General features: G+C 44.4%; 1 protein-coding gene across 1 annotated transcript; it reads left to right on the top strand.

Annotated features, from left to right (window-relative positions):
- The first annotated feature begins 1,264 nt into the window (after window positions 1-1,264).
- ADPGK (ADP dependent glucokinase) lies at window positions 1,265-11,221 on the top strand. The gene is made up of 6 exons (XM_035899423.1): window positions 1,265-1,516; window positions 2,741-2,803; window positions 3,066-3,186; window positions 5,697-5,893; window positions 6,743-6,841; window positions 7,838-11,221. Exons 1-6 carry the CDS (start codon window positions 1,424-1,426, stop codon window positions 8,384-8,386), a joined length of 1,122 nt encoding a protein of 373 aa, XP_035755316.1. The 5' UTR covers window positions 1,265-1,423; the 3' UTR covers window positions 8,387-11,221.
- Window positions 11,222-12,560: the final 1,339 nt, after the last annotated feature.

Below are 12,560 nucleotides of genomic sequence, written 5' to 3'. Positions count from 1 at the left end.
CTGCTGCGTGAGGGGATTTTTCTCGCCTTAGTGTATGAGATGATGCAGGATATGGAGGATTTCTGAGCTGGTTACCGCATGTAGTGAAAAGCCCCAGGGTTTTTAATGTCCTTTATTTTGTGCATGGCGGCCCAAATCATGCATGAAGGGTCACTGCCGAGGAGGAGGACCAAAATGCCATGTGTTTCACGCTGAAGTTAGAGGTCCTGCAAAAGTCTTATAGATCGTTTGGAACCCCATCATGGAAGCGTGGAGCAGAGGAACAGAAATTGCATGCGATAGCAGCTCCAGAAGATGCTTTAGTAATTGCTGGTGTCATCTCAGTAAATATTTGGTATATATTGATATCTCTTTGGAACCAAGGAGTAGAAACAAGGGCAAGCATTCATAAACTTTCTTCCTGGGGGCCTGATTCCAGCCCAGAAACTTTCCTGTTCTCTCATCTGAATTAGACTGTGTTTAAATTCATGTAACTAATCTGAAATGGTGACTGGAAGACTTGAGCCGCAGGTTAGACTTCACATAGAGTCTAGATCTGCTGAAGTCATTCTTATCACTCCCTAACTATGCCAGGATTTTTCTCCCATTTCCACTGTTTGAGAGGGCGGCATGGTATTTCTGGAAATTTGGGATGGTCCTTTTGAAATTGCAGTTTTCAAATATTTCAACTGAAAAATTGTTCTCTTGACTTCCTATAAACAGAATCAGCATATGTGTGGGGTGGCTGTGTGTGTGATTTTGGTTACTGTTAGCAGTAGTTGAAACTCAAGAGGCTGATCTAGGAGACTTCACTACTTTCAGTTTTGTTTTTAAACAGTTCAGATTTGCATGTACGTTTTAAACCAGATATGTATTTTAAAAAAACCCAAATACCTTATTTTAAGAATTTGGAATTTTAAAATGTTGTTCTTATTGTGCCTATTCTTTTTTGAGCAAGCCTAAGGCAGCAAATGCAGTATAATGTGTACTGCAACATATGCAACCAACTTTGGACCTACGCAGCTTATTCTTTCTTGTTTTAATTCAGCAGAATGTTAGAAATCCCTCTCTCCTCTGCAGCACTGGAGCGCAATAAAAGCATGTTGAGAGGAGAACACTTTAGCAGAGAATTTCAGGAAATTCATAGGCCTTTGTAGGTTGGGTTTTTTTCATTTGGGTGGTTGTTTTCCCCCTTAGCAGGAGGGCTGCGAACAGCAATCACTGTCTGGGAAGTGATCTCATTGTATTGTCTTGCAAGTGCCCTAAGTTAAGTCTGGTTTTCCCAGTATGCATTTTCCGTCTCGCTTCCAGTGTCAATGCCTGCGTAGACGTGGTTCTGTCTGGTGTGAAGTTATTAGAGGCACTCGGTCTTGAACCTGGGGATGGAAAAAATCACGTGGTCTTGAACTCCAGACAGGACCTGAAAGAAGCGTTCGCTCACTTCATGGAAAAAGGGGCAGCTGCCGAGCGCTTCTTCAGTGACGCCGAATCATTCCATCACATTGCGCAGACAGCCTCCGAGTACCCTGGTGCACAGGTATGCCTTCCAGCTGAAGATAAGCTTTGAGAAGCACGTTTCTTCTTTTCTGCATCATTGGTGACTTCTGTTCTGTGTGTAGTAAGAGTGCAAACGGTTTAGGAAAGAAACTTGTGCCATGGCTTGAGTGCGTTAACGATTTTTCACAAAACTCTGCGCCTGCTGCCAATAGTTGGGGTTTGAACGGTCTGTCCCTTGATTGCTTTCCCCAGACTGAAATGTCACTCCAAGATCTGCCTGTAAGAATACTGTTCTGTGGGAGCCAGATGGGACTGATGCTGTAAAAGGCTCTAATATCTTGTAATGAGGCAGGAAGTGAGGAAATAGATCCAAGCATTAGGAGCTGTAAACACTCTGATCGGCTTCAGCTACTTAACGCAGGATTTAAATTCCCTCTAGGAAATTTTTTGAAGCTTCCCTTTCCAAAAGCAAAGTTTTGTTGCTCTGATTTATACTGGGTCTGCTGAATCTAATGTGATACCTTGCTTGGCAGTTAGCTAATTTTTACAAACTGCTTAATGCTGCCTTCTATGCGGCTTGCCGTCTGTTTTTGAAAATGAGGAAGAGCTCTAAATGTTTTCTGTTGGTCAAGACTCTCTTGTATTGAGTTGTTTCTCACCACTTTTGCTATGTTGGCTTTCTGTAATCACCTGTTTATCAGCTGTATCCTTCCATAGCCTGTGTTCTGTCTCCTCTGAATGCCTGTGATCCTCATGACAATCTCCATTCCTTGCTTTCAAAGCTCACATTGGAGGTTTTTTACTTGAAAGTTTGGCCTTTCTTACCTGAAGAAACTTCCACGGTTCTGCTCACTTCACATGGGCACAGGTTCAACCTTGATTTCAAACTGGGGGAAGTATTGGTGCAGTTTGTAAATGACTGCTTGTCAGCCTTGCGAAGAAAACCCCACAAGTTACCAGCTGCCACTGAAAAGTTGTGCAGACGTAAGGGCTGATTATGTTACAAATTAATTGATTTGTACAGGGTTGTGAGTTACCTGAAGGCAAATATTTAGATGTTAGAAGTCAGAGAACGCTCAACTCATTGAGTTCTCAGAGAGAATTGTAAAATTGCTTTGCCTTTGGCCCCAGTGAGCTTTATTCACTTCTGTAATGCTAGACCCTTGTCTAAAGAGCTAAAATCTCTAGCCTGTGCCAAAGACTAAGCATGTATAAAGCTATCAAGGCGAGGGAATGCCCACACTGGCCTCTCTGTCTTTTACAGCTTTATGTAGGAGGAAATGCTGCTCTCATTGGTCAGAAGCTTGCAACAAATCCAGACTTGAAGGTATGTGTACAAAAGTTTTGTGCTATTCACTTGTCTTTAAGGAGTCTTACATTACTTCCCTGTCTGTTTGGGGGATCTTGGTGTCATTTCTTAGGCTATGGTGGAACGTAGGGTTGGCCTTATGAGTTGAAAAGCATAGCCAATTTTTTTAAAATTTAATTATTTTTTTTTTAAATCAGTTGTCTAGGTGATGCTTAAACGCACTGAAATGGAGGCAAGGGACACGGCAGGGGATCCTTGATTGTTTTTTCCTGTTTTCTAGATCCTCCTTTGTGGCCCAGTTGGTCCTAAACTCCATGAACTACTTGATGACAATGTGGTTGTGCCACCCCAATCCATGCAGGAAAGAGATGAATTCCATCTTATCTTGGAGTATCAAGCAGGTACCTTGCCAAAGGCTGGACGTTAGATGGGAACCCTCAGCATCACTAGGATAGTCCTGGTTTTAAAGTTGGGGGTTTTTGAATCGGTTAATTCTGGAAGACTGTGTAAATTACAAGTACTGGCAGCTGTCCCTGGGCTAATCTGGTAATTCCATGCGTTCAGGGAGCTGCAGCAGGTGAACAGACAACTAGAAGTCTTGAAACTCTTATCAATTGTGATACGGTTACTGTAAATACTGACTCATACTGCTGTCTTGCCATCCCTTTGATTCTGTACGCTTGTGCGCTACAACCTATGGAAACTACGTGGACTTTTCATTTTGTTGTGATGCGTAGCCTCAGCAGACCTGATGGGCATAATTCTAAAGCTATACAAACACTAAAACAGTCCAGTAATGTTCTCTGAAAACAGAAAGGTACCACTTAACCACATTCAGATGAAATTCAGGGCAACCCTAATACAACAGTTAAAACAAATCTGCATGTGTTTTCTTGCTGTTTTCAACCTGAATCATTCCACCGATCCTGTCTCAATATGTAGCTTCAGAAAGAGTTACATTGGTGTTACAGAAGAAGGGGTATTCTGGCAAGGAGGGAAGGCAAGAACCACCTTAATTAAACTTTTTCAGGAGCAAAAGTAATGTGGAGCAGCACCCAAAGCATGCACTCTGATGGACTTCTGGTTGAAACAAGGTTGCTATAACTGATGAGTGCTGTCACACAGTAGCACTTGTAAAATTACACTAATCTCCGCATAAATCTCAATTCCTCTTGCTCCTGGAAGCATCCTCATTAGATGATACATAAGATACATTAGAATATGATGTCTCCTTTCCTCAGCATAGAATGTTTTGGGTTGGAAGGGACCCCTAGAGGTCATCTAGTCCAACCCCCCTGCAGGGAGGAGGGACACCATTAGCCAGATCAGGTTGCTCACAGCCCCGTCCACCCTGGCCTTGAATGTTTCCGGGGATGGGGCCTCCACTACCTCCCTGCGCAACCCGTTCCAGTGTTTCACCACCCTCATTGTGAAGAATTTCTTCCTTATATCTAGTCTAAACCTACCCTGGTTTAGTTTAAAACCATTACCCCTTGTCCTGTCACAGCTGTCCCTCTTTAGTTTGACCAGCATCTCTCATCTCAGCCATGCCAGTATCTTCCCTTCTTTGCCTGATTTCTTACACCTAGGGATCGAGAGCTCTTGCGCTCCATGATCACATCCTTAAAGATCTGCCAGCTCTGTTCTGTTCCCCTGCCGACTGTTTCCCAGGGAGTCCTTCTGACTATCTCCTTGAAGAGCTGGAATTTTGCTTTCCTAAAACTCAGGGTCCTGACTATACTCTTTGTTATTCCCATTTCCCTCAGGAGCATGAGCTCCATCAGCTGGCCCTACTAAAAAGATTGTCCCCATCTTTCCTATAGGCCCCCTTTAAGTACTGGAAGGCTGCAATCAGGTCTCCCCACAGCTTTCTCTTCTCCAGGCTGAACAACCCCAACTCTCTCAGCCTGTCCTCCTATGAGAGGTGCTCCAGCCCTCAGATCATTGTTGTAGCCCTCCTCTGGACCTGCTCCAACAGTTCCATGTCCTTCTTGTGTTGAGGGCTCCAGAGCTCAACACAGTACTCCAGGTGAGGTCTCACCAGGACAGAGTAGAGGGGCATGTCTGTTCTCAGCTGAGAACTGCCCTCCTGAAGCAGCTCTGGGGATCTTTGTCCCAGGCAGAACTTTGCCATGAGACTTGTCTTAAGAGGAGGCAGCGCTGATGGCTGTTGATGCTGGTTTTGTGGCTTTTCCACAAATGCCAGGCATATTCTCCATAGTATAACCACTACACAGTCTGGGAGAGCTGAGTGAACAAGTACGCGTGCTGGTTCTAAGGTGGACCGGGGCTTGTGTAACCTGTATCCTCTCTAAGCCCACTGTCCTTACCCTGTTTTCTCAATGTTCTGGAGATGGAGCCCATTTAATTTGTAATCTTATCCAGATAAAACCATTTGCACTGATGCCACTCTATTCTGCAGATCATTTCTGGGAGCTGTGCCGTCAGGAACACTAAGAGCCATGAGACTTTTCAGGGTGTACCTTCATGGTACACCCTGAGTCATGCTAAGAGGTGGTGGTTGCCAGAAGGGGAAGGTCTCTCTCCCTTCTTGTTGCATATCCTGCATGCTCCAAGTGTTAGGCTCGAGCTGGCTGTGACACTCACCTAATTCCATGCTAAACTAATACAAGTGATTAAAACATCACAAAGCTTGCAAAAGCAAACAAGTCTTGAATTTTCCTTCTGATTAGACAAGCATCTAAATGAGGCAGAGGGAGAGAACGAAGAGAATGAATGAGAAAAAGAGCAAAGACTTCTCTGGTGGCTGGCAGTAGCTGTTCATTGGGCATGGTCATGTTGTGAAACCACGCCTTCGGATTCCAGCAGGATATCCCAAAACGATCTCCAGATAAGTGGTTTGGTTTGCGTCTCTTCTGAGTTAATTTTGCTTCTATTTGTTTCACCCTAGGTGAAGAGTGGGGACAAGTAAGAGCACCCAATGCCAACCGCTTCATCTTCTCCCATGATCTATCAAATGGCGCCTTAAATATGCTGGAAGTGTTTGTGTCCAGCTTGGATGAATTTCAGCCAGATCTTGTGGTGCTTTCAGGACTTCACATGATGGAAGGCCAGAGCAAGGAGATGCGGCAGAGACGACTTATGGAGGTAAGACACTTGTACACCACTTTAATTTCCATTCCAACAAGTGCTTCATGGCGAAGTTTTGGTTTCCCAGGCTTGAACGTGTAATTAGGCTGATCTTCAGCTGTCCCACAAATCTTTTTCGGTATTGCATGCTAAAAGAAGAATGTGAGCTGTAGGAATGACAAAAGTCTAATCCTATAACGCTAATGCTTCTGAGATTCAGTGGGTTGTCTAGGGGACAAATAAAAGGCATGGCCTGGTTGTCTGGCTGGGGTATGCCGACACGGTTACTGGAGCTTACCTAGTGGCTAAATAACACATTTTCTATCCCAGACACTAAGATGATCATGGTTATAATCAAGACTTGCATTCTTCAAGCAGCATCTGTGTTAGATAATCCAAGAGGCAGCTTTCTCATCTGAGCCTGAAGCAGCTACACCAAGTTTTCTTTTTACAGATCATTGCCCATCTTATAGCCCAGTGCCCCTCCTGATGCAATGCCCTAGCCCTTTTTTTTTTTTTCCCCCCTTCTTTCTCTCATTTCTATAGCTGCTTCAGATGTGTGAGGTTTCTGAATTAGCCCATTAGAAAAGTGCTGAGCTGGGTGCAGATGAAGGTTAGATACAGTTTTCCTGCTCTTGGATTCTGAAAACCAGAAGTTGTTTCTGTTTCTTCCCCTTAGCAGTACACTCTGGCACTTGTCAGACATCTCATTTGGAATTGTGTTTAAATCCATACACAGGAAGATCAAAGGATGTGTATCTCTGACTCAAAACCCCTTTGTTCTTTCTGTTTCTTAATGAATATGTGGTTTAGGGTAGGGTTGGGTTTTTTTTGTTTGTTTGTTTGTTTTTTCCTGTACCCCTGCAGGCTGTGGCCTCCATCTCCGATATCCCTACTGACATTCCCATACACCTGGAGTTGGCCAGTATGACTGATCAAGATTTTATGAGCAACATTATGCATCAGGTAACGAAAATGAAAGGACGTGCTCCTTTGTATCTGTTTCCTTTTCTTCACTTGCACAATGCAGAGACTGGTAGATGAATACAGAAACGAAAACTTAAAAATTAGGACTATCTGTCTGAAGAGAAGTGGAGAACGTGGGTTTAATGTCTGCTATTGCATTCTGAATGCTTCCGCTTTCCCTGCTGAGCTTATCAGAGCCTCCTCCGTGCAGCGAAGCAGAACTGTAATGCCTTAGCAGAGGGCAGATTTGTTTTCTGTAGCTCAGAGAGAGTATTCCTTTTAGAAAGGTCTCTCTGGGAAGTTTCATTTAGGAGGTGTCTTACAGTGCTCTCAGTTGATCATCAGACTGTTTTCAGCAAGGAGTAAGGATTTTTTTTGCAGATCTGAGTTCATTCAGCAACTCTATTCAGTAAAAATACTGTGCCACGCAGCTGGGCTCTGTTCTCTGATACAAAGATTTTTCACAATCATGGGGAGGGTGACCCAAGAGAATATTTGCAACTCCACAAATACAAGTAACTTTGGTTTCAATTTCACAGACCCGTGGATTTCTAGAAAAAACAGGATTTGAATTTGAGCTGAATTTATAATCTAAAAAAAAACCCCTCGATTTCTTGGCAGAATTTCTTTCCTGCAGATCCTGATGGTTCCTTGTTTAGCTTGACACAGCTCTAATCTCTGTGTTACGAGTGTTTGATGTGAATTTGATGTTTTATTACTCTTTAATGTCAAAGTGCCTGTCTGGAAAATTAATTGAACAAAATGAGTGCGTGCCCTTGGCGTGAAATGTTTTCTTGGCTAAGTAATTCTTGCAGACTTGTTGAACCGGGGAAGCTTGTGCGGTGACTTTGGCCTGTATCTCTCCAGGGAACTGGGTGCTCCCTTCTGCTGGTGACAGAGCCAGTAACACAGTATGGTAAAATCAATACCCTGAGTGAGGAGGCCCAATTCTCCCTCTGAAGGATAAACCTGTTGTTCCTGTGTTTCTGTTAGCAGGTCTTTCCCCTGGTGAACTCCATTGGGCTGAATGAGCAGGAGCTGCTGTTCCTCACGCAGTCTGCCTCCGGTCCCCATGCCTCCCTTGCTTCCTGGAGCGGCGTTCCCGATGTGGGCATAGTCAGTGACATCCTCTTTTGGATCCTGAAGGAGCATGGGAAGATGGCAGACCGGGCCTCTGATCTGACACGGGTCCACTTCCACACCCTGGCCTATCATATCCTCGTCACGGTGGATGGGTACTGGGGCAACCAGGTTGCTGCTGTGGCTGCCGGAGCGAGAGCAGCAGGGACCCAGGCCTGCGCCACTGAAACCATTGATACCAGCAAAGTCTTTCTTAAAGCTCCTTTGGAGTTTGTGACCTCCCAGATAGAAGCCCCTTACAAAATTTCTTTAAATCCAGATGAGCCAGTGGTACATTGGCACAGAGAAGGCATCTTATTCCATTTCACTCCCGTTTTGGTGTGTAAAGATCCTGTCCGGACCGTGGGACTTGGGGATGCCATTTCAGCTGAAGGACTGCTATACTCAGAAATACATCCTCAATAGAAGACTAAGCCCTTCCTTTTTCTCCAGTACTGTATGGTGTCTGTGGAACCACGGTGTTCTCGTTAGGATTTCAGCCAGTGCTGGTATAGGAACAGAATTGGGGTGTGGTGTGTTTTCTGGATCTAACTGAAAAAGAGCCAAAGAATAATTCCAGGTATAAACTGTCAGATAGATACATTCCAGTCGCTTGGCAGTGACTCGAACACGTCATGTTTAGGTGCAGATGTTTTGGTATTTAATGTGAAAATTGGCTGTGCTTTGATTTAAGCATGTGGGGAGGGAAACGAATATCAAAATCCCTGCTTGGCATAGGGTTGCGGTTTGTAACTCCGAATGGGTCTTGTCCCTTAGTGCAGGAAAGTATGGCAGCCAGGAGAATTTCCTGCGTGTGGATCCCAGGGAGAGCACAGCAGCGCTTGGCCCTGTCTTGCCTCCGATTAAATTAAAAATAAAAGGCTTTTGCATTATCTCCTCACAGCACATTGCTCCGTGGCAAGAGCAAACCTTCCGCTTGCTTGGTGTGATGATGAAATCTTTTACTGATGAAATTACCTCTCAGCTTCAGTGCCCCCCAAGCATCGGAGGGAGCCAGAGTCCCGAAGTGTGATGCACACTGTACCTACTCTTCAAATGCAGAGAGAAAACCTGACTCAAGGCTGCGTACATTATTTTGGGAATCTGTTGCCTCTGTGACTACTGGTATTCAACTGAGCCCTAGTAGCCCATGCTTAGTGTTTGGGCGACTAGAAGTGAAGATAATCAGGGTTCCTGTTGGGGGAGAGAGCTTTATTTTCTTGCTGGGCAAGCCACAAAAGGTTTACCTGTGTTTGCTGTACACTAAATGCCAAGAGTTCCTTCCAGGGGGGCTCACAGCTGGTGTGCTTTGCTAACAGTGGGTGCTTACATCTGGTATTTTACAGAAGTGCTGTGGAGTGCTGGAGACCAATTACCTTGTTTGAGAATGGTTGTGCAATTTTCTCTGGTTTCCCTGTCTTCCATTCACAAGGGTTAATTTGTTAGGGGAGGTCCCTCTGGAGGCACAAAAGCTGCAGCAGTGCTTTCAAGGGAAGGCTGAAGTGAGGAGAGCTTTTTTAGGGATTGATTTTGGTTTTTATTTCTTTGAGGTCAGTGATAGTCTCTTTTCTCTGGACAGCCTTTGAAATTAAAAAACTGGAACAATGTGTCCTTGTTAAGTACTTTGCTTATGTTTCTTCCTCTTCATAGTCACACACTATGGATTACGTAGCACCAGTACGCTTTTTTTGTCTCTTTCCAGCATGGTTTTTATCTCTGTCCGCTTCCAGGAAGCTCAAGCGTATATGCATCACTTAGCATACACTTTTTTTCAGTATAACTGAATTAAATGCAATCAGCACGTCTGTGCTGTGCCAGAATGCGTAGGAGGTTGCTTTAGTCCTTGCAGCTGAATGGTGGGGAGGAGAGCGCGTAGCCCTTCAGCTGGAGTGATCCCTTTCCGTTACGCTGTCCTGTTGCTGTTAGTTCCTGTTGGAAAACGCCATCGTGAGTGCTCCATAAGGATAAAAATTGACAGCTGTTGTAACCTGTACTGACTTGGCATGCAATGCTGCCTGTCAATGGAGTTAGGTTCCACCTTTTTTTCTGCTGAGCCGTCTTCTGTGTTGTGTCGGAGGGAAATACAGTCCGTGCTACATGTTCCTACAGCTTATCCCATCCCAATCTTCTCTTGCATCTCAGCATTTTCTCTCAGTGTGGGATCTTCTGAAAGACTTGGAAGTATTTCTATCCAGATTTTTTTTATTATTATTATTGATAAATTGTAACATGGGACTTGGAGTTCTGGTTTAGTCTTCCTACAGAAAAAAAATAAATAAATTCCCCTTTCAGCCATCAGAAAGGCCTGAGGCCATTAGCAGGGTTGTTTTGCAACCTTTGATTGTAGCCTCCTGGCACAGCGCCCTTAGGACCACCAGAGGTGGAGGCCACACATCCTGCCAGCTGGTGAACTGATCCTTTGCTTAGGCTTGGTCCCACTTCCCTGACATTGGGCCAAGCTGTGTGGATTCTCAGGTTGGAATTAAAATAGAACTGAATACACACAAGCTGTCAGCAGCAATGATCCTCCTGCTGGATTTCACTTCTCGCTTCCAAAAATATTTGCAGGGATACAAGGCTGATTGGACTGGCATCACCCTACAGCCACTTAAAATCACGTAACTGCACTAACAGAATTTGGCCAGGGGTAGGTTATGCTTGGATTTAACAGGAGTGTTACAGGCCTAAATTACCTTTTTTTTTTTTTTTAAACTACTTTGAATAAATAACTGCTGTAAAAAAAAAAAAAAAAAAAGTATGAAAAAGGGGTTTATTGCTTAGAATTCACCTGGGCCTAAAGGCTAAACTCTAATTATTATTAACCCTTCCTGCTGCTCATGTTCTTTCTCAGCAGGTAACATTTCTCCCCTGGCCTGTTGTCGGTGCGCTGCAAATGCCTGGCACCATGAGTCACTTCCCAAATGAAGGTAGCGCATGAGGGCTGGACTGCTGCTCTACCCATAGAGCCACTTTGGTCAGGCACATAGAGCTTGCCCAGTCACCAAATTCATGTCTGAGGGATTGCTCTTAATAAGCGTGACCTGTTAATCAGAATTGCCATTGGTATCCCCGGTGAAGTTCTGAAACAATCTATATGATAATAAACCTGACTTGGGTGGCGGGAGGCAGCAGCCTGTCTTTGTTTCATGTTTCACATGCTGTGAACACGATGTGCTTAATTTCCCTCTGCTTCCCAAACTTAATTACAATTAGGGTCGCAGAGCCTCTTGAAATCCTTTTCCTGCACATGTTGACTGGCTTGCACCTGAAATGGAAATAGCTAGCGGGGGGGTTTGGTTTGTATAGGGGGGAAAAAAAAACTAGTGACATTTCTGTTGATTGTGGGGTTTGTTGTTCGGGGTTTTTTTGTAAAATACAAAGTCCTTGGTAGGTGAGATTTTCTTTTTTTTTAAACAAATTTATCTAATGGATTATAAAAATCCAGCTCGCTCTTCACCATGAAGGAACAGAAAAGTTGCAAAAAATACCAAAGCTTCAAAACCAGGCTTGAACCCATCTCCGCTTTCCCCTGATCCTCTTTGTCTCTACAAATCCTGCTAATTCTCCTGTGATACTTGTACCTTGAAATCCACAGCGATGGACTGCTCAAACCTCAGCTAGCCTTGTGCTCCCAAACAGAAGGGCTTCCACTGGAAATGTTTATTCGCATGTACTTTGCAGGGGATGCAACAGATGAGCTCATTGGTGTAGCAGTAAGTGAGCAGCTCTCTAGATGATAAATCCTGTGCACACGGCTATTTCCATTTCTGCGGGCCTGTAGCCAGTGCAGCCACACTTTTTGTGGTTTGGGGTTTTTTTTTGTCTTGCTCTTGATCAAAACATGAGCAGTGCTTTGCATCTTTTCTGCATATGTCGTTTACTGAAGGCCAGGTGGTAGATTATTTGAGATGCCTGAATCGCAGGGGGCCCACAGTGATGTGCGATTGCTGCCTGGCCCTGGAAGAGCCAATCTCAAATGCAGCTCTTTCCAGTTTAAAGGCTTTTTACTTCCTCCTTCCCCCCAGGGGAGTTTGGCAGCATTACTAAGGAATTACCTGATTTTCCTGACTGCTGTGTTTCTTGGTTCTCTCCCGTTGTGGTATCTGAGACCTGGTTCGGTTTGCTCTTTGCTCATGTGTTCCTTTTTACAGAAACAGTACTGAAATTTTCTTCCATCGCCTTTCTGCATTGCCTCTAGCAAAGCCCTCATCAGCTGCTTTGGGGTAGCTATTGCTGTAGAGCCCAATTCCACTTCTCAGCTACCGGAATCCAGAGGTTAGAGAGCAGCAGAGCGCTCAACCCATTTCCAAAACCCAATGGAAAACTGTCAGCAGAGTGTGTACGTACTTGCCATCAGTTATTTTCTGCCCAAGTTTATTTTAAGACTAGTTAGCCTAAGGTAAGGGTCCCCTTTTGTAGCCTCCTCTGTTGTACACCTCCTGACAACAATCACAGAACATAGATTTTTAAACTGTGAAATCCACCGATGCTACTTGCGGTTGGATTATGTTTCTTATGCTGTAACAACGTACTGAATTATCAGGAATTACATGCGGCAGGGTGACCCCTCCAGTCACGTCCTCAGGAAGAAAGTTAAAAT

This window comes from Egretta garzetta, unplaced genomic scaffold (genome assembly GCF_000687185.1).
Source record: "Egretta garzetta isolate BGI_Z169 unplaced genomic scaffold, ASM68718v1 scaffold287, whole genome shotgun sequence".
In the NCBI taxonomy this organism is placed as follows: domain Eukaryota; kingdom Metazoa; phylum Chordata; class Aves; order Pelecaniformes; family Ardeidae; genus Egretta; species Egretta garzetta.
This window is presented reverse-complemented; position numbering and strand designations above follow the sequence as displayed.